The following is a 20,831-nucleotide window of genomic DNA, read 5'->3' as shown; positions in this document are numbered from 1 at the left end:
CTTACAAAACAACAGATCACATTGCACTAAGACAGTGCATAGGGCCTCCAAAGATTATAGCACTTATCAAACCTTTATTATAGTTTCTTACATATTTTCCTAATTGTCTTCCAGTCATTTCCTCGCTGTGGTTGGTCGTCGTAGCGCTGCTGTGCTCTGTGATGACGACCATCTGACGTCAACAACGCCATTCACAGCCACTCCCCTCTTCCTGTTAGCTTTACACAATTCTTACCCCATTAGGTGAAATAGTGATATCAACATACTCTCATTGTTTATGATGGCACAAGTATACTCTGCAGCTACTGCAGAAATGACATGACAACACACAGTCATTTGTTTACAGAAGGTGAGCTGCCATATCAGAGAATATGCACTCACTTGTTACCTGTGGCTTTGCTGTCCCTGTAATTATGGATTTACACAATCATATTTTTTCATATCATACTTATCTGTACTTCCTGCTGCTTACTCATGTTTTCAGTTTGCAATATTAATTTGATATGTATTTTCTCAAGAGATTTATTTTTATATGATGCTCAGATGCCATATCAGTGTATATGTACTGACTCATATTGTCGGAAACGAGTGTGTTCTCGTTCCTTCAAATGGAGATTTTTATTTCAATGTGAAATGATGAACCATGTAACTAATATTTAGTTGCCAGGCCAGTGAGTCTGCACAGGTATTATTGTTGAAACCAAATAAATTCAATCTTGTGTGGAATTGTGGTAAATGCAAGCTTCTTTGTCACGTCGGCATATGGACTTTGAGTTTTACTTTCAATGATTGACCATAAAATAGATAAGCAGATAGCAAGTTAGAACTGGGGGGTTTTCCATCTAGGAGGCTCAACAAGCTGAGTCAGAGTTGAGTTACCCTCAAATGGCAGTCTCGGGCTGCATGGCGGGTTCGGGAACACCTGATCTGAGTTAGTTCAATGTCAATCCAGAGTATGTTGACTATGAGTTAAGACCACAATAAAAAGCCATGATCAATGGATTCTACGATTCATCATAGCATGTGAGGACAGATAAAAAAAATAAATGTTATACCCAGCTAGAAGTAAAAGTGTTTATCAGGTTTATGAATACTTTTTTTTTTCAGTAAAAAAGTAACACAGTAAAATAATACTGGACTGAATTGAGAGAGAAATATTGCCCGAGTCACTGCAGAAATTTACTGAAAAGAGGATTGATATGACAAAAAAGCATTTTTAATTTAAGTATGATCCCATTAGTGGAAAAAGCACACAGAGGAATTTGAAAACAATATCTCCTTTGTTGTTTAATTATATTTAAAATGTAAAGTCAAATTATTTATATATATATATATATATATATATATATTCTGTATGTATAATGTATGAAATATGTACCTGTCAGAAAGTATTTTAGTTTTGTTATTCTGACGCAGTTGTAAAGCTGGTCTGTGACGCCATTTCCTGTTGATAGTTTCTGCGTAATATGGGTGAGTTCTTAGGTGCTAGTGTAAACCGCATCGTGTGCGTTCCTGACTAAAATGTAAGTATACAGCGAATATAGTACTGTTATTAGTGCTAAAATGCCTATAATGTGTTAGGTGTAGCCTCAACCAAGTGTATGTTAGCAACAATGTTTCTCCACGACGATATAATTCGCCAGCTCAACTTTAGACCTCTTATTGGCGACACATTTCCTGTTACACGGTAGTTACGCTATCCTACCACTAGAGGGCGACATTGAGCATGTTTAAAGCACTGTCGAAAACTCTAAATCAACAGTGCTTATTGTCCTTATGTCTAATGGATTGTTTTAATAGTCAATGTAAATGTGTTTGTATATTGGTTTTATAAAACATTGTAGAGCAGGGGTCACCAACGCGGTGCCCGCGGGCACAGAGAGCCGTAAAGACCAGATGAGGAGGCCGCTGGACTGTTCTAAAAATAGCTCAAATAGCAGCACTTACCAGTGAGCTGCCTCTATTTTTTAAATTTGTTTTATTTACTAGCAAGCTGGTCTCGCTTTGCTCGACATTTTTAATTCTAAGAGAGCAAAACTCAAATAGAATTTGAAAATCCAAGAAAATATTTTAAAGACTTGGTCTTCACTTGTTTAAATAAATTCATTAATTTTTTTAGTTTGCTTCTTATAACTTTCAGAAAGACAATTTTAGAGAAAAAAATACAACCTTAAAAATGATTTTAGGATTTTTAAACACATACCTTTTAAATTCCTTCCTCTTCTTTTCTGACAATTTAAATCAATGTTCAACTAAAAGTGTTTTTCTATTGTTAAGAATAATAAATACATTTTTATGTAATTCTTCTTTTTAGCTTCTGTTTTTTCGACGAAGAATATTTGTGAAATATTTCTTCAAACTTATAATTAAAATTCACAAAAAATATTCTGGCAAATCTAGAAAATCTTTAGAATCAAATTTAAATCTTATTTCAAAGTCTTTGGTATTTCTTTTAAAATTTTTGTTCTGGAAAATCTAAAAGAAATAATGATTTGTCTTTGTTAGAAATATAACTTGTTCCAAATTGTTGTGTATTCTAGCAACATGCAGATTGGATTTTAACCTATTTAAAACATGTCATCAAAAGTCTAAAATTTATCTTAATCAGGAAAAATTACTAATGATGTTCCATAAATTCTTTTTTAAAATTTTTTCAAAAAGGTTTGAGTTAGTTTTTCTCTTCTTTTATTCGGTTGAATTTAGAATTTTAAAGAGTCAAAATTGAAGATAAACTATGTTTCAAAATTAAATTTTCATTTTTTTCCTGTTTTGTCCTCTTTTAAACCGTTCAATTCAGTGTTTTTTTCATCATTTATTCTCTACAAAAAACTTCCGTAAAAGGAAAAAAAAATGTACGACGGAATGACAGAATGGAATACCCATTGTTTTAATACATACAGATTTATTTATTAAAGGTAAATTGCGCAAATTGGCTATTTCTGGCGATTTATTTAAGTGTGTATCAAACTGGTAGCCCTTCGCATTAATCAGTACCCAAGAAGTAGCTCTTGGTTTCAAAAAGGTTGGTGACCCCTGTTGTAGAGTGTATTATATTGTATATACCATTATACATATCCTGTCATATTATTGCATATTATATTGCCTTAATGTAACCTAATAATTATTTGTATGTGTTCCCTTTAGACGACACATATATACCACACTACCAACTTCACCATTATGGAGTCCTGTCCTTAGAAGATGTCAGATCAGTATTTTGCACTCAGAGTAACCACTTCTATCACAGTACCAATTTGCTTATCACAAAATATTATATTCTAAACTGTGACTTGGACTTTATCCGGACATACAACACAATTAAAACGTAAGCAAGCAATTCATTTATCATCACAGTTTGAATTGAGTTCCAAAAGGAGTAGGAAGAAGCAGAAGATTATCCAGTCCTACAGTACTCCTACTCAAGTTTAATTTTATAATACCATAATGAAGTGAATTATATTTATACAGCTCTTTTCTCTAGTGATTCAAAGTGCTTTTACATAGTAAAACCCAATACCCAAGTTATATTTAAACCAGTGTGGGTGGCACTGGGAGCAGGTGGGTAAAGTGTCTTGCCCAAGGACACAACAGCAGAAGCGGGGAGCGAACCTGGAACCGTCAATTTGCTAGCACTACCACTCTACCAACCGAGCTATACCACTCCTCCCACACAAACAGTGCATATGTATGTATAAACAAACAATAACCTTGGTACACAATTATCAAAGACAACTATTTTCGATACATTTATTGTTTGCAGATGGTTGGATAACTTGATTTTAAAATGTAAGTTAAGATGACAAGTAGATATTGAAGTGTTTATTTTTGATAACTTTCTAAGAATGCTTGGAACATCAGATAATATTAAAGTGTTATCTGATGTGCATGCGATTTTCTGTCAAGATTGGAAAAACACATACATTCGTCAGAAGTGCTATTGACAGTTTGGTTATGTTCGGGTTTCCCTTTGTTAAGAATCACTTCCGGTCCTGGTGCAGTGTTTCCTGTTTGGTCCCTGTGTTTTGCAGCACCTTCACTTTCTGTTCCATGTCCTGTCAGCAAACCTGTTCTTTGTTTAATTAGTTGTATTTAGTTCCACTTTGGCAGCACGGTGATAGAGGGGTTAGTGCATGTGCCTCACAATACGAAGGTCCTGAGTAGTCCTGAGTTCAATCCCGGGCTCGGGATCTTTCTGTGTGGTTTGTATGTTCTCTCCGTGACTGCGTGGGTTCCCCTGGGTACTCTGGCTTCCTCCCACCGCCAAAAACATGCACCTGGGCTGCACCTAGGTTGATTGGCAACACTAAATTGACCCAAGTGTGTGAATGTGAGTGTGAATGTTGTCTGTCTATCTGTGTTGGCCCTGCGATGAGGTGGCGACTTGTACAGGGTGTATTCCTCCTTCCGCCCGAATGCAGATGAGATAGGCTCCACCACTACCCGCAACCCCAAAAGGGACAAGAGGTGGAAAATGGATGGTTCCACCTGCGTCCTTCCTTCAGTGTTGGGTCATTCTTGCTATTCCTTTTTCCTGGAGACTGATGTCTGTTACTCTTTCTTCCCTGCTTCCTTGTAAGTACTAATTTTTTTTAATTTTTTTCGTACTTACATTCCGCCTGAAGTTCTTTGCATTTATAAGATGTGGCAAATCTTTTGCCACATCTTATTAATGCCCGAAAAATCATTTTAAGTGCCCAACCACATCATTTTATATGGCTTGTGAAAGTCTGGAAATAAAAAAAAAGCACTTTCTGGCTAAATGTCACATGGCGGTGACGTTGCTTTGGCGTGAGCCTCAGTATGCAGAGATTGGGAGGCGGAATGCAAGAATGATGTGGTGGGTCAAAATACAATTATTTGGCAAGCCATGATTAAATGAAGTTATTGAAAAGATCTTGCAAGCTCAAAAACGTTTTGCTCACATCAACGAACCTCCTGGAACCCCTGTTCTTCAAACCTAGTGACGTCCCTGATGCTACGGTAGCTCTGTGTAGTGTCGATGGTGCGGCATTACAGCAGAAAGCATAAGCATTAACAGGAAATTAACAAGTAAAGAGAATCATATATTAACTGTTGGTGTCAGTGAAGTGAATTAATTAACTATGTTCTACATATGGTGAATGTTTATATTCACCTTTGAGAAAACGAACCACCAGGTTTAAGTAAATAATGGTTGAGCCCATAATAAATAAAGGAGCCTTAGTTGGACATTCGCATGTGGACTGGAATTAGTTCTCTCATAAGACGAAGCAATAAAACGAGGCTTCGGAATGCAAAAGTTGCAGCTCTATTCTGGGAGAGAGATTCCATGCTTATTTTAACGACAAAGTTAAGTCAAAGTTATGGTATAAATCTGTGTTCTTTCCAGACACTTACACACAAACATCTCCTTTTATGGTCAGGATGTGCTCTCTTGACTTTGCACACACACCACGCACACACACACACAGGAAGTAGGAATATACAGTATAACTGATGATTTGTCTTAGGAATTCTTCATTTTTGGCCTGAACTCCTACAGGTACTGCAGACCTATATAATGATGCTTGCTCTTAATACAGCAACTTTTGGTTCAGTAAAGCGTCTCAGACGTCTCTTTTGATCCAGCCTCCGGACGAGGATGACAAGACCAGAAATACACTTCATCAGCATTGTCACAGTCAGTACACACAGTGTAAGAGGAGGTTAGATCTATCTGGTGTCGATATTAATAGTATCAGCTCATAAATGATGCTGCTTTGATTTTTGTATCCTATTAACATTGTTTTAATCAAAGAATTCCATCTATCCATTTCCTGCCGCTTATTCCCTTTGGTGTCGCGGGGGGCGCTGATGCCTATCTTGGCTACATCGGGGTACACCTTGGACAAGTCGCCACCTCATCACAGGGCCAACACAGATAGACAGACAACATTTGCACTCACACACTAGGGGCAATTTAGTGTTGCCAATCAACCTATCCCCAGGTGCATGTCTTTGGAGGTGGGAGGAAGCCGGAGTACCCGGAGGGAACCCACGCAGTCACGGGGAGAACATGCAAACTCCACACAGAAAGATCCCGGGCCCGGGATTGAACTCAGGACTACTCAGGACCTTCGTATTGTGAGGCAGCACACTAACCCCTGTACGACCGTGCTGCTCGATCAAACAATTTTTAGGTATTTATTTTAAGTGCAATTAACAATAGCAACACAATATTTTAATCAGTTCCATATTAATTTTTATTATGTGATCAAACAATTGCACATAATCAAAATGAATATGGAACTGATTGCTATCGTTAATTGGGCAATTGCACTTAAAACACCTAAAAAAATGTACAGTTAATACATGTGATCGGAACATTCCTACAACGAACCCTGTTAAAAAGCTTGCCAGAACATTATGAACTTAATTGTATTTACAATTGTAAATATACATTTTTTAAAGTTTACCTCATCTTGGTTGTACCAGGCAGGACCACATGTGGTGTTTTTAATGCTATTTATTGAATCTCTGTAGAAGCGTGAATCATCTCAAGCAACTTCGCAAGAGATTCTCAAACAGATTCAAGTGCAGTCTTTTATTTTCCTATGTTCCAACACATTGTTGCTTTTCTAATTGTGTGTAATGTTATAGTGTCCAAAATATTAAATATTCCATCCATCCAGTGTCCAAAATATTAAATATTGTAAAATAAAACCTCTGCCCTGTTTTTGATGAATATGTGTGCCTACTGCTTGACTGAATTTTAATGTTGGTCATTATGGTGGTACTTGGAGAGCCAAGTTTTTTTCCCGAGATACTTGTTGAAAATAGTTTGAGAACCACTGCAAAAATCTTTATCTGCATTGTACTTGAAACTGAGAAGTCACAACAATTCATAATTAAATGTCATTGTGACAAAACGTAATTTTGCTATGACTTAGCAGCAGCAGGTTCCATTGTTGGAAATCAAATGTAGTTCTGACGTAAAGCTCATTGCAAAGATCCCTTCCCGTCTCAGTCAATTCAGTGTCCATCTTTGCAGATACTGTCCTTTGTCCTTGTTGTAAGCACAATACCAATGGGCACAATTTGCAAAATGCGCAACCGCATTTTGCAAATTGTATGTCAAATCAAATCAAATGTTTATTGGATTCATCACTATATTGTATAATAAATATACATAATAAACTATAATAATAAATACAATAATATAATAATAATAATATATATAATAATATAATATACATATAATATATTATATATACAATATAATAATATAATAATAATAAACTATAATAAATAGTACATCCACGACTAAACTACTGACTAAACTAATACCACAACTTGGTTTACTAAGGGAAGTGTGGATTCAGGCCGGGTGGCCTATTTCAAGTTACAGGTAACCCTACATTATTATATTTCATAAATAGTAAACCAAGTTGTGGTAGTAGTTTAGTCAGTAGTTTAGTCGTTGATGTACACTGTATAGAGATGAATCCAATAAACATTTGATTTGATTTGACATTAAATTTGCAAAATGCGGTTAAATTGCGCTCTGAATTGTGCTTAAAACATCCTCATGCACATTGCTCAACAAACAATCCTGCTGTAGCTTCAAAGCAGAAAATGGCATTCAATAAAGTTTTACTTCTTAATTTGGCGGGATCCATCTTTCCACCCGACTTTCACTTCCTTGACAAATGTCTCTCGGACTTTCCGGAGTCGCCTCCCGACGTCCTCCATGTCCCCGGGTGCTCTGCCAGCCTCCTCCCGGACCTGTCGCAGCGTCTGGGAGCGCAAGACTCGCTGCGACGCGTCCCGGCCGAATATATGAGCCTTGGTGATGGCGTAGGCTGTAATCTGTGCTGCCCTGCGGATCGGGCGAGATTCTGCCAGTTTCTCAACAACATGGAGGTTGTTGAGCAGCGAGAATAACATTCGAGACAACATTGTGACGTCACTCGCCAAAGGGTTACCTTAGCAAGCTAACTAGTTAGCAGTCCGTGCGTCGCTTCTATATTCCAGCACTGCAATAAAAAAAACGTTTAGCGTTAGTCCAGTCATATACCTCTATGGACTAACTGGTTTGTTTTTATACATTTAAAGAATGCTTTACAACAAAGGTGACTTACAGAAGTTCTGAAGGCGGAGGTGACCGATTTTGTCGCGTCATAGATAGAGCGACGAAAATAGACTGAAGTTTACTTCCGGCTTGCTGCGTCATATTACGTCAATACCTTTTTTAATTTAAGAATTGAAAATACTGTACATACACAATGTACAAACATATTAAGGCACTTTCAATAGAATACGATTTAATATTCCTTTCAATCTTTTACACCAGGTTGAGCACAATAAGTTAAATCAAACTAGAGACAATCCACAAACAAACAGAACCTGTTAAAGAAAGTAAAAGTAAATACAAGAGACAATTCAATATGTAGGTATATATATATATATATATATATATATATATATATGTATGTGTATATATATATATAGATGTATGTGTATATATATGTATATATATATATATATATATATATATATATATATATATATGTGTGTATGTGTATATATATATATATATATATATATATATATATCTCGAGAGAGAGAGAGAGAGAGAGACAGAGAGATAGAATATATATATATATATATATATGGAGACATATCTATATATATAGATATATAGATATGTCTCTCTCTATCTATCCATTTATCTATCTATCTATCTATCTATCTATCTATCTATCTATCTATCTATCTATCTATCTATCTATCTATCTATCTATCTATCCATCTATCTATATATATGTGTATATATAGATAGATATATATACACATATAATTAAGCCCATATATATATATATATGGGCTTATCTTCAAACAACTTAAATTCCTCCAATAGAGATAATAATTAGGGTTTCTACTTTTTAAAATCTTCCAATATTTAACCAATACTGTCATTAAACCAATGTAAACATTTTGGTTTCACTTTAAGAAAACAACAATTTTTGGAAAAATTTAGATTGCAATATAATATTAATAGTAGTTTAGAGCCTGCTGTCTTTAATACATATACCAAAATTAATCTCTTTGATAGTAAATAGGGACATCTCTCTGATCCCCCAAAATAAATGAACAGTGGTATCACATTCCACAAAAAAATATATATTTTATAGCAGTACAGTTATACATTTTCAAACATAATGTTAAATTTTTGTTCAAAAAATTCATTACTAGGGTTCATTCCAATAATAATTTCAAATTGTATTTTTTTTCACTTCAGGAAGAATTGGCTATATCTTGTCCTTATTTTCCTCATTTGTACTTTGTAAACTCTTTTGATATATATTCTCTATGTATTGTCTGTAAAATATTATTTTACTAACACGGCCCTCATCTCCTTTTATTTTGTAGAACATTTATCATCACACAAATGTACATATCCATTATAAAGGTTTCTCAGACAATGAGTCGTTTTTAATAGAACACATTTTGAGTCACCAACGACTTTAAAGGTAGTGGTATTGCTGTGGTTATCTTCTGAAACTAACTTATTGTACAACAACATTGAAACTTTTCACATATTTTTCATATGTTAATAAAATGCCAATAATAATACCCCGAATTCCTTTATAGTTGCATTCTTCTATATATACGGATATTGTATTTACTAAATGTAACATTGATTACATATAAGTGTATTGTGCGTAGAAAATGTGTATTTAAACATGAAAAGTAGGGTCTGTTGGTGGAAATCAGAATTTGATTGGTAATGCAAAAGAAAATGTATCTTATATGGTTTTCACTTTTTTGTAAAAGTACTCATGTTGTACACTTGATGGTCGTGCCAGTCTCCCAGAACAGAGTGACTGGGTGATGAGCCAAATAAAACGCCAACGAGGAATCGTCGAACAAAAAACTTTATTTGTGTCAGCGAGCCTCGGACTGGAACTGCATTTTCCAGGAAAAAGAGTATGGGCCTGATTACTCTTCTGATGTCCCCTCGGACCACTGTCCTTAAATACCCCTTACACGAAGACCCCCACCTTCGTAACTCTAGCCGTGGAGCCAGCCAGTCCGGACAAAACCCAGTTTGTTGTTTGGCCAGTCCCTGACCTCAGTTTGAGTCGGGTGACTTCCGACCCCTATCCTCAACTCCTACCTGTAGGGGCTCCTACCAGATGTTGCTAATGTCTTTACACTTCCTCCTAAAATCCAACTTCTGGAAGGGCCACCACTCTCTGCACCCGAAGCTATCTAAGGGCATATTTCCTTAATAGAATAATCCTCTAAAGAATTATGTGACTAAATACAAATACATGCTAGTTCACAATCATATAAGAAAATGGTACACGGTATAATTCACAAAACAAATACATGTCCCATACAATAAGCCAAACCAGATCAACTTCACCAGATCTACTTCAATATTAAAGTGTGTGATATTGTTATCACCAGGAAAGATGAGGTCACCTACCTAGGTTCCATTCTAGAGGCTAATCTTTCCTGTGATAAAATGGCAACCAAGGTAATCAAAAAGGTCAACCAACGAACATGATTTCTCTACAGAATCTCCTCTCTGGTCAACAAAAGCACCATGAAGATTCAACGGGAACTGTCATTCAACCCTTTTGTGACTACGCATGCACCTCCTGGTAACCCAGCACCTCCAAAACCTTAAAATCTAAACTCCAAACATCCCAGTACAAGCTAGTCACGTTCCTTCTAGAATTCCACCCCAGATCACACCTCACTCCTACCCACTTCTCCAAAGTGGGCTGGCTCAGGGTGGAGGACAGAGTAAAACAACTTGCACAGAGCCTATTTTATAAAATCCAATACACCTCCCTGATACCGAAGTACATGTCAAACTACTTCCTTAAAGTAAATGACCGCCATAACCACAACACCAAGGGGAGCTCCACAAACCCCGTTAAACCCAGATTCTGATCTAACAAAAGTCTTAACTCATTCTCCTTCTATGCCACATCAATGTGGAATGCACTCCCAACAGGTGTGAAAGAAAGTGCATCTCTAGCCACCTTTAAAACCGCACTAAGAGAACACCTCCAGGCAACTTCAACCCTAAACTAACATCCTCCCCCCTCCACATCCCACCTCCCCGGATTGTAAATAATAAAATGTCAATAATCAAATATATAATTGTTATTATGCTTTCTGATCTCTCTATGTCCCCTACTTGCTGTACATATCCTACCAAGTCAGACCTACACTGTTTCATTGTCCATTTCTCAGATGATGGTATTGTTGAAAACTGAAGTGCTGATTTCAACCAAACCTACCCCCCCTCCACATCCCAACACCGATTGTAAATAATGTAAATAATTCAATGTATATACTCTGATGATTAACTTGTGTGATGACTGTATTATGCTGATAGTATTTGTACCCTGAATTGAATAACATGGACCCCGACTTAAACAAGTTGAAAAACTTATTAGGGTGTTACCATTTAGTGGTCAATTGTACGGAATATGTACTGTACTGTGCAATCTACTAATAAAAGTTTCAATCAATCAATCAATCAATTAATCAATCAATCAAATAATACATGAACAAAAAAAAAAAGAAAATACCTTAATAAAAATACACTTCCATCATGGAAAATAAAAGCAGTAAATAACCAATACAAATAGAATTAAATGATTAAAATATGAAGTAAATAATCAATAGAAATGAGTTAAAAATTGTAAAAAAAATAATTTAACAAAATAAAAATATTATGATAGTTAAATAAAAATAAAAACAAAATCCTTACCTGTAATGAGACAGCTGCAGCATATTGGCTAAGACTGCATTGCAAGGAATATAATAACCAGAGGAAGCATTTGAGTCAGTTCGAAAAGAAAACAAACCAAAATGAATTTGACTCAGTTATTAAGGATGGAAAACTATACCACAGCTTTACATTTACATAACTTTTGGGGCAATCAGTTGACAAAATACTTCATTGGCATTATTAAGTTCATTGATAAACTGAGTTAGGATAAAGTTTTATTTATTTATTTTTCCATTCATGTACCAAGTACGAAACAAAACATTTGAATACAGTTATTCAAATGTTTTGTTTCGTTTCCTGCATGTCCAAAATTTTGTCCATGCCTCTTAAGTCCAGTAGGTGGCGGTAATGCAGGACTGCCAACTGCCAATGAAACCCCAAAAGATGAAGAAGAAACACTTCCGTTCCCTTATTCACTCAAATCAGACATTTTTAAACATAGTCAACTGTGTGGTGAGTTGAAAGTGTAGACATGCGCGGGGTTGTGTTTTTAGCGGTGACGATGCTTTCTCTTAGCCCGATGATGGTGTGCGGGTCCGAGAAGAAAAAACTGCAAATCGGCATCAAGAAGCGAGTGGACAACTGTCCCATTAAGTCCAAGAAGGGAGATGTGCTGAACATGCACTACACGGGCAAACTGGAAGACGGCACCGAGTTTGACAGCAGCATTCCCCGCGACAGACCTTTCACCTTCACGCTGGGCACCGGGCAGGTGATTAAGGGTTGGGACCAAGGCCTGCTCGGCATGTGCGAGGGCGAGAAGAGGAAGCTGGTCATCCCCGCGGAGCTCGGCTATGGCGACCGGGGAGCTCCACCGAAGATACCCGGAGGAGCGACGCTCATCTTCGAGGTAGAGCTGATCAACATCGAGAGGAGATCTGAACTTTGATGAAAGATGGCGCCTTATGGTAACATTTACCTATTAAACTTTAAACTACGTATGTAATTGTTTATAATTATTTATGAAGTTATGTATTATTTTGATTTCTAGGAGGAGCTAACATCTTTTGGGGGTCCATTGAGGCTGGTCTGGCTTGACATGAAGGATGTGAATCTCCCTGCAGAACCATTGCTTTGTTTTATGTGTTCTACTTTATTGTATAAAAAAAATCACACAATTCCCATGAATTTTACATTCGATGGTTCTGTCACTAGCATGTAGGCCTATATTTAGATGTGTTCTTTTTAATTAAAGGGATTTTCTACAGATTACTGTATGCCAAATGTTTTTTCTATATGTTTGAATAATGATCATAAAAACTACATTTGGAAAACACTTATTTGTGTATTTGTTTGAAATACATTGTGTGTAACCTTTTGTACTTAGTACATCAACTTACTGTGACATAGCTCTTAAAGGCCTACTGAAATTAGATTTTCTTATTTAAACGGGGATAGCAGGTCCATTCTATGTGTCATACTTGATAATTTCGCGATATTGCCATATTTTTGCTGAAAGGATTTAGTAGAGAACATCGATGATAAAGTTCGCAACTTTTGCTCGCTAATAAAAAAGCCTTGCCTTTACCGGAAGTAGCAGATGATGTGCGCGTGACGTCACTGGTTGTGGGGCTCCTCACATCCTCATATTGTTTAGAATGTGAGCCTCCAGCAGCAAGAGCTATTCGGACCGAGAAAGCGACAATTTCCCCATTAATTTGAGTGAGGATGAAAGATTCGTGGATGAGTAAATTTAGAGAGGACTAGAAAGAGAAAAAAAAAGGCGATTGCAGTGAGAGCGATTTCCTAGGATAATTCTGGAAAATCCCTTATCTGCCTATTGTTTTAGTGAGATTATACAGTACCTAAAGTCGGAGGGGTGTTGCCACGGGTGTGTAGACGCCAGAGTCTCTGAGGGAATTAAGTCACGCGCTGCAGCAGGACGAAGCTCCGAAAACTGCCGGTTGACATGTGGTTGGGATACATGTTCGCTTGACCGCTCTGATCCATATTAAAGCTTCACATTTGGGAATTTGAAACAAGGAAACACCGTGTGTTTGTGTGGTTAAAGGCTAATAGCTTCCCACCTCCATCTTTCTACTTTGACTTCTCCATTATTAATTGAACAAATTGCAAAAGATTCAGCAACACAGGTCCAGAAAACTGTGTAAGTATGCGATTAAAGCAGACTACTTATAGCTTGGATCAGGCTGGAAAATAATGTCGGCTACAATCCGAGACATCAAACGCATGCTTCATCATACCACGACGTTTTCAACACGACACTTCGCGGGAAATTTAAAATTGCAATTTAGTAAACTAAAAAGGCCGTATTGGCATGTGTTGCAATGTTAATATTTCATCATTGATATATAAACTATCAGACTGCATGGTCGGTAGTAGTGGGTTTCAGTAGGCCTTTAATTCAAAACAGTTGTTGCCCATTCAAATACATTGATAGCACTTTCAACTGGCACTTGCCCCCCCAAAAACAGCACCATATTAACATGTAACATGCCTTTTTAAAAAGTAAAACATTGTAGGTAAGAAATTTTGTACTCGAAACAATACTAAGAACTACAGTAGTTTTATGAAGTAATGTGATAACGTGTACAATATTTGGCTCGGAGAATGGTCTTTTACGATATCTCCTTCCAGCTGCTTCTCTATCAACCCATCAGCATCTATTCTGTATTTTCATGGATAAATGTCCGTCATATTATTTTAACACAGTGTGTTAAAGTAATCGGAGCGGTATAGCTCGGTTGGTAGAGTGGCCATGCCAGCAACTTGAAGGTTCCAGGTTCGATCCCCACTCCCGCCCTTCTAGTCACTGCTGTTGTGTCCTTGGGCGAGACACTTTACCCACCTGCTCCCGGTCCCACCCACACTGGTTTAAAATGTAACTTAGATATTGGGTTTCACTATGTAAAAAGCGCTTTGAGTCACTGGAGAAGAGTGCTATATAAATATAATTCACTTCACTTCACTGTGACATGCTATGCCAACTAATATATGGATAGTACTTTATTGATTCCTTCAGGAAAATATTTATATATATTTTTTAAATGGTGTAATTCCAAATTTTGCTTGCAACTTTATTAACAATACAACAGTTTCGATCATAAAACCCTGAATTTGGGGCACTTTTAAGAAGAGGTACTATATCGAAGAATAGTACAAACATAAAATCAATTCACACTGTGTTAGAATAATCGGGGCTCATGTATCGTTTAATTTCCATATGATTTTTTTTCTATATGATTTAGAAAAAAGTTTTACATTCCGAGCTTCATCAAATCTGGCATGGTGGGGACAACTTTTACTCACTGTCGCTGGCCGGGCTTAGTTGGCTACCTTGATGGCTATTTTTGGAATTTTACCAAACTCCCAAGAAATTAAGCTGCCTTTTAAGGATATTTTTTTTAATTAGTAAATTAGATTTTAAGCATCGCCTTTGCATCTTTACAAGCTCGTAGAAGGATTTTGTTGGTGTGGAAATCGCAGTTCGCCCCCAAAGCCTCCCTGTAACTTAAGGACCTAATGTTTTACCTAGATCTAGATAACATGTAATACAATCTGAGGGGTACACCAAAACAATTTGACTTGACCTGGGGATGTATGTTTATTTACATAGCTAAATTAAAGACACTATAGGACAAGTTATTAACAAAAACACTGTTGACAATGAACCTTTTCACTCATCTCAATTCTCTGTTTTGTTTTTATTAAGTTTTGTTTTTTCTTTTTTTAAAGTAAGTTTGTCTAACTTTTTATCTGCTTGTGGTGAAGAGGATGGCGTTACATTCCCACTTACTGTGACTGTAATGTAGGACCAGGAGGGGGACAAAGTATTTTTATTTATTTTTTTCATCTGTTTTTTTTTTTCTCTTTCTTTGGGGGGGGCTGTTTCCCATTACTGATATCGTTTTTTTCTATCAAATGGATAAATATACATACAAAAAAAAGGGAAATACAACAAGAATGACAACACATCTTCACCCCGATGCAAAAATAAGTGGAATCAAACAAAAACAAGGAGCAACAATACACAGGCTACAAACTTACCCAGGGCATGATTCAAAGAGGGCAAAAGAAATTGATCAGGCGATTGCTACTTTTTTTTGCTGTCGACAAAAGACCGTTGTCTGTTGTGGAAAATGTCGGGTTTACTGCGGACCTGTTACAAGATTCGTATACGAACCTATTTTACCGTAGTTTCTAAATTAACCAGTATCGACGACAAAATCGTGCCATGACCGCCATATTGACTTTTTACTTGTTAATTGACAAACAATGTAACGGTAAACGGTAAATTATTGAAAACACGTAATTTATTAATCATTCAAGGAGTCATTGCTCACTTAGTGACAGTTACACTGACTTTTTACTTGTTAATTGACAAACAATGTAACGGTAAACGGTAAATTATTGAAAACCCGTAATTTATTAATCATTCAAGGAGTCATTGCTCACTTAGTGACAGTTACACTGTCATATTGAGTAAAACACTAATTGTTGTGTTTGCAAACCTTACAAAAGAACCTGGTTCTAGTAAAACTCACAAAGATACATTAATACATTAGACATATTACATGTTTGGTTTTGGAGTTATGTTTATATAACTTTCATATTTAGTAAGAGAGTTATACTGTCATATTGAGTAAAACATTTTTTTGTGTGTTTGCAAACCTTACAAAAGCTCATGTTTCTAGTAAAACTCACAAAGATATAATATTTTAGGCATTTTTAGACATTTTGCATATTTAAGCTTAAATAATGGAGTTTTTTGCATTATATCAGGATTCTAAGAACAATCTTATAATTATTTTTATAACTCAAAAAGATACATTATTTCAGGCATTATTAGCCATTTTTGGTATAAGAGTTATGTTTAAGTAACTGTCATATTGAGCGTGAAAGTTATACTGTCATATTGAGTAAAAAACACATTTTTGTATTTGCAAATCTTACGAAAGAACCTGATTCTAGTAAAACTCACATAGACACATTTTTGTTACGTTATTCATGTTTGCTTTTAAAGTAAGGTTTGAATACATTTTTATTTATTTTTTCGAATTATCTCAGGATTCTAAGAACATTACTGTCATGTTGAGTTAAAAACTAATTTTTGTATTTGCAAACATTTCAAAATGTTATGTCTCTATTTAAACTCACAAAGATACATTATTTCAGGCATTACTCGACATTTAGCATGTATGGTTTAGGAGTTATTTTTAAATAACTGTCATATTGAGTGTGACAGTTAAAACATTTGCATCTCATGTTTCTTTTATAACTCACAAAAATAAACTTTTTCAGACATTATTAGCCATTTTTGGTTTCGGAGTTACGTTTAAATAACTGTCATATTGATTGTGAAAGTTATACTGTCATCTTGAGTAAAAAACACATTTTTGTATTTGCAAACCTTGCGAAAGCACCGGATTCTAGTAAAACTCACATAGATACATCAATACAGGCATTGTTATATGACGTATTGCATGTTTGGTTTTGGAGTTATGTTTGAATACATTTGTATTGCTTTTTTCACATTATCTCAGGATTCAAAGATCATTATTGTCAAATTGAGTAAAAAAAAAAAAAATGTTTTTTTAAACCTTACAAAAATACAAATTTCTGGTAAAACCCACAAATATACATTATTTCAGGCATTAATAGCTTGTTTGCATGTTTGGTTTAGGAGTTATGTTTAAATCAATGGCATATTGAGTGTGACAAATATATTGAGTAAAAACTTATTTTTGTAAATGCTTGTTATGTTTGAAGACATTTTTATTGCTTTTTTCGTATTCTCAAGATTCTAAGCACATTACTGTTTTATTGAGTAAATAAAAATGCTTTTTGTTTTTGGAAGCCTTTAAAAGCATATGAAAGCATATGCTTTGAGTAAAACTCACAAGGATGCATTTATTCAGGCATTATTAGCCAATTTGCATGTGTGGTTTCGGAGTTATGTTTATATAACTGTCATATTGAGTGTGGCAGTTATACTGTTATATTGAGAAAAAAAACTAAATTGTGTCTGACCAAACCTTACAAAATGTATTTTTTCTAGTTAAACTTACAAAGATACATTTCTCCAGGCATTTTCTAGCCATTTTGCATGTGTGGTTGAGAAACTATATTTAAAGGCCGACTAAAACCCACTACTACTGACCACGCAGTCTGATAGTTTATATATCTATGATGAAATATTAACGTTGCAACACATGCCAATACGGCCGGTTTAGTTTACTAAATTACAATTTTAAATTTCCCGTGGAGTTTCTTGTTGAAAACGTAGCGGAATGATAACGCGCACCACACACGGCTAAAAGTCATCTCTTTTCATCGCATAATTACACAGTAATTTGGACAGGTGTTTTCGTGAATCTTTTGCAATTTGTTCAATTAATAATGGAGACTCTAAAGAATAATGCTGTTGTTGGAAAGCGGTGGATTGCAGCTGCCTTTAGCAACCGAGACACAGCCTGTGTTTCTTTGTTTGTTGTGAAGCTTTAACACAGAGCTGTCAAGCAAACATGTTTTCTACGTCAATCAGCAAGTTTGTGGATGGGAAAATTGTGATATTAAGTAATCTCTTACTGGAGACTTTAGTGGATTATGGGACTTCCTCCTGCAGCTCAAAAAGGCAGCTGTGATCTTGGCTCCTCCATCGTCTTCTCTCAGAGAAGTCGATGGAGGAGCCATCCGACTTTCAGCCATCAGCCATTCGACTTTCAGGTATGTCTTTACAATCTCACTAAAACACTATTAAAAAAATAAGCAGATAAGGGACCTTACAGATGTATCCTAGTAAATGTGTCTAATTACATCTGAAACGGTACCTGGAGCCGTCGCTTTTTTTTTTTTTTGTGCTTCACTCTAACTTTCCTTATTCACAAATCTTTTATCCTCGCTCAAATTCATGGGGAAATTGTCGCTTTCTCGGTCCGAATAGCTCTTGCTGCTGGAGGCTCACATTTTAAACAATGTGAGGAGCCCTACAACCCGTGACGTCACGCGCACATCGTCTGCTACTTCCGGTAGAGGTAAGGCTTTTTTATTAGTGACCAAAAGTTGCGAACTTTATCGTCGATGTTCTCTACTAAATCCTTTCAGCAAAATATGGCAATATCACGAAATGATCAAGTACGACACATAGAATGGACCTGCTATCCCCGTTTAAATAAGAAAATCTCATTTCAGTAGGCCTTTAAATAACTGACACATTAAGTGTGACATCTCAGGATTCTAAGAACATTACTGTCATATTGACTAAAATATTTAGTTTTTGTGTTTGCAAGCCCTAAAAAATCACATGCTTTGAGTAAAACTCACATTGATGCCTTATTTCAGGCAATATTAGCTATTTTCAAAGTGTGGTTTAGGAGTTATGTTTACACAACTGTAATATTGAGTGTGACAGTTATACTGTCATGAGTAAATCCTATTTTTTGTATTTGTAAACCTTACCAACACACCTGATTCTAGTAAAACTCACATAGATACAATATTACAGGCATTTTTAGAGGAATTGCATGTTTGGTTTTGGAGTTATGTTTATATACATATTTAGTATGACAGTTATACTGTCATATTGAGTAAAAAAAAAACAACTTGTGGCTTTGCAAACCTTATAAAATATATTTTGTCTGGAAAAACTCACAAAGATACAATTATCCAGACGTTATTAGCCATTTGCATGTGTGGTTTAGGAGTTATAATTAAATAACTGTCAAATTGAGTGTGACAGTATAGTGAGTAAAAACGATTTTTTTGTATTTGCAAACCTTACAAAAACAAATGATTCCAGTAAAACCGACAAATCTACAATATTACTGGCATTTTTCGACATTTTGCGCAGTTCGTTTAGGAGTTTTGTTTAATTACACTGTAATTGATTTTTTCGCATTATCTCAGGATTCTAAGCATATTACTGTTATTTTGAGTCAAACACTACTTTTTGTGTTTGCAAGCCTTAAAAAAAAGCATAGGTTTCAAATTATTTTAGGCATTATTAGTCAATTTGCAATTTTGGTTTAGGAGTTATGTTTAAATATTTGTCATATTTAGTGTGACAGTAGATAGATAGATAGATAGATAGATAGATGGATAGATAGATGGATAGATAGATGGATAGATAGTACTTTATTGATTCCTTCAGGAGAGTTCCTTCAGGAAAATTATTTTTTTTATTTTATTTATTTATTATTTTTTTTTTTTTTGAGAGTAAAACTTTTTTTTTGTATTTGCAAACCTTACAAAAACAACTGATTCTAGTAAATCTCAAAAAGATACAATATTACAGGCATTTTTAGACAGATTGCATGTTTGGTTTTGGAGTTATGTTTATATAACTCACATTTAATATGAAAGTTATAATGTAATATTGAGTTAAAAAACTAACTTGTGTCTTTGCAAACCTAGGAAAAATATAGTTGTCATTAAAAAAAAAAAACACTAAGATACATTTCTCCAGGCATTATTAGCCATTTTTCATGTGTAGTTTAGGAATTATGTTTAAATATTGTTTTATTGCTTTTTCCGCATTATTTCAGGAGTCTAAGAACATTACTGTCATGTTGAGTAAAAAACTACTTTATGTTTTGAGTAAAACCCACAAGGATGCATTATTTCAGGCATTATTTGTTATGTTTACTACTGGGGAAGGAGACGGCACAGCAAAGGAATGTCAAGTTCAACAGGTTTATTTGAAGACTTGATGATTACGTGGAGTGTGTATGTTACTATGTGTTTGCATGAAAGACTATGTGTGGAATTTATCATATGTAGATACGTGAGGTTTGTTGAGATGCGTGTTGGATGAAAAGGGATGTCAAAATCCGAGAGGGAGCAAGCCAGAAGGAGTCCAAGTGAGGGGCCAGAGGCAGGAGAGCGAGTCCAAAACAAGGTCGAGGGATCCAGGGAGGCAAAGCGGGACCAGGAGGGAAGCAGCAGAGGAGACACGAACACTGTGGAAGAGTAGGAGAAACAGGATCAGGAAAAACACAAGGGCACAAGGAAGTAGTCACTAGTAATATAAAGAGGAAGTCGGAGACACGCAGCTTACAACGGTAGTTTACGTTCCGACATCGAGGAATCAGCGTCG

General features: G+C 35.7%; 3 protein-coding genes and 1 long non-coding RNA gene across 4 annotated transcripts in view; 3 read left to right on the top strand and 1 right to left on the bottom strand.

Moving 5' to 3' along the window:
- meltf (melanotransferrin) overlaps positions 1-726 on the top strand; it is a 45,417-nt gene extending 44,691 nt beyond the window's left edge. Inside the window, exon 16 of the mRNA XM_061883591.1 lies at positions 115-726. Coding sequence (XP_061739575.1) covers positions 115-176 — 62 coding nt within the window. The 3' untranslated portion in view covers positions 177-726. The remainder of the gene's footprint in view (positions 1-114) is intronic.
- Positions 727-1,452: 726 nt separating this feature from the next.
- LOC133540734 (uncharacterized) lies at positions 1,453-7,047 on the top strand. Its single transcript, XR_009803705.1, has 2 exons — positions 1,453-1,523; positions 3,145-7,047. It is a non-coding gene; the product is annotated as an uncharacterized LOC133540734 (long non-coding RNA).
- Positions 6,470-8,179, bottom strand: ncbp2as2 (NCBP2 antisense 2 (head to head)). The gene is made up of 2 exons (XM_061883592.1): positions 8,100-8,179; positions 6,470-7,994 (listed from the first exon to the last, which is right to left on the bottom strand). The coding sequence occupies exon 2, from the start codon at positions 7,915-7,917 to the stop codon at positions 7,612-7,614; it is 306 nt and encodes a 101-aa protein (XP_061739576.1). The 5' UTR covers positions 7,918-7,994; positions 8,100-8,179; the 3' UTR covers positions 6,470-7,611.
- Positions 8,180-12,157: 3,978 nt separating this feature from the next.
- Positions 12,158-13,052, top strand: fkbp2 (FKBP prolyl isomerase 2). Its single transcript, XM_061882862.1, has 2 exons — positions 12,158-12,684; positions 12,768-13,052. The coding sequence occupies exon 1, from the start codon at positions 12,249-12,251 to the stop codon at positions 12,663-12,665; it is 417 nt and encodes a 138-aa protein (XP_061738846.1). The 5' UTR covers positions 12,158-12,248; the 3' UTR covers positions 12,666-12,684; positions 12,768-13,052.
- Positions 13,053-20,831: the final 7,779 nt, after the last annotated feature.

The sequence above is a fragment of the Nerophis ophidion genome, linkage group LG22 (assembly GCF_033978795.1).
Source record: "Nerophis ophidion isolate RoL-2023_Sa linkage group LG22, RoL_Noph_v1.0, whole genome shotgun sequence".
NCBI classification, from domain to species: Eukaryota; Metazoa; Chordata; class Actinopteri; order Syngnathiformes; family Syngnathidae; genus Nerophis; species Nerophis ophidion.
This window is presented reverse-complemented; position numbering and strand designations above follow the sequence as displayed.

What these genes read in the sequence shown, in the direction of transcription:
- ncbp2as2 (XM_061883592.1), bottom strand. Translation starts at nt 7,917, where the DNA reads ATGTTGTCTCGAATGTTATTCTCGCTGCTCAACAACCTCCATGTTGTT.
- fkbp2 (XM_061882862.1), top strand. Translation starts at nt 12,249, where the DNA reads ATGCGCGGGGTTGTGTTTTTAGCGGTGACGATGCTTTCTCTTAGCCCG.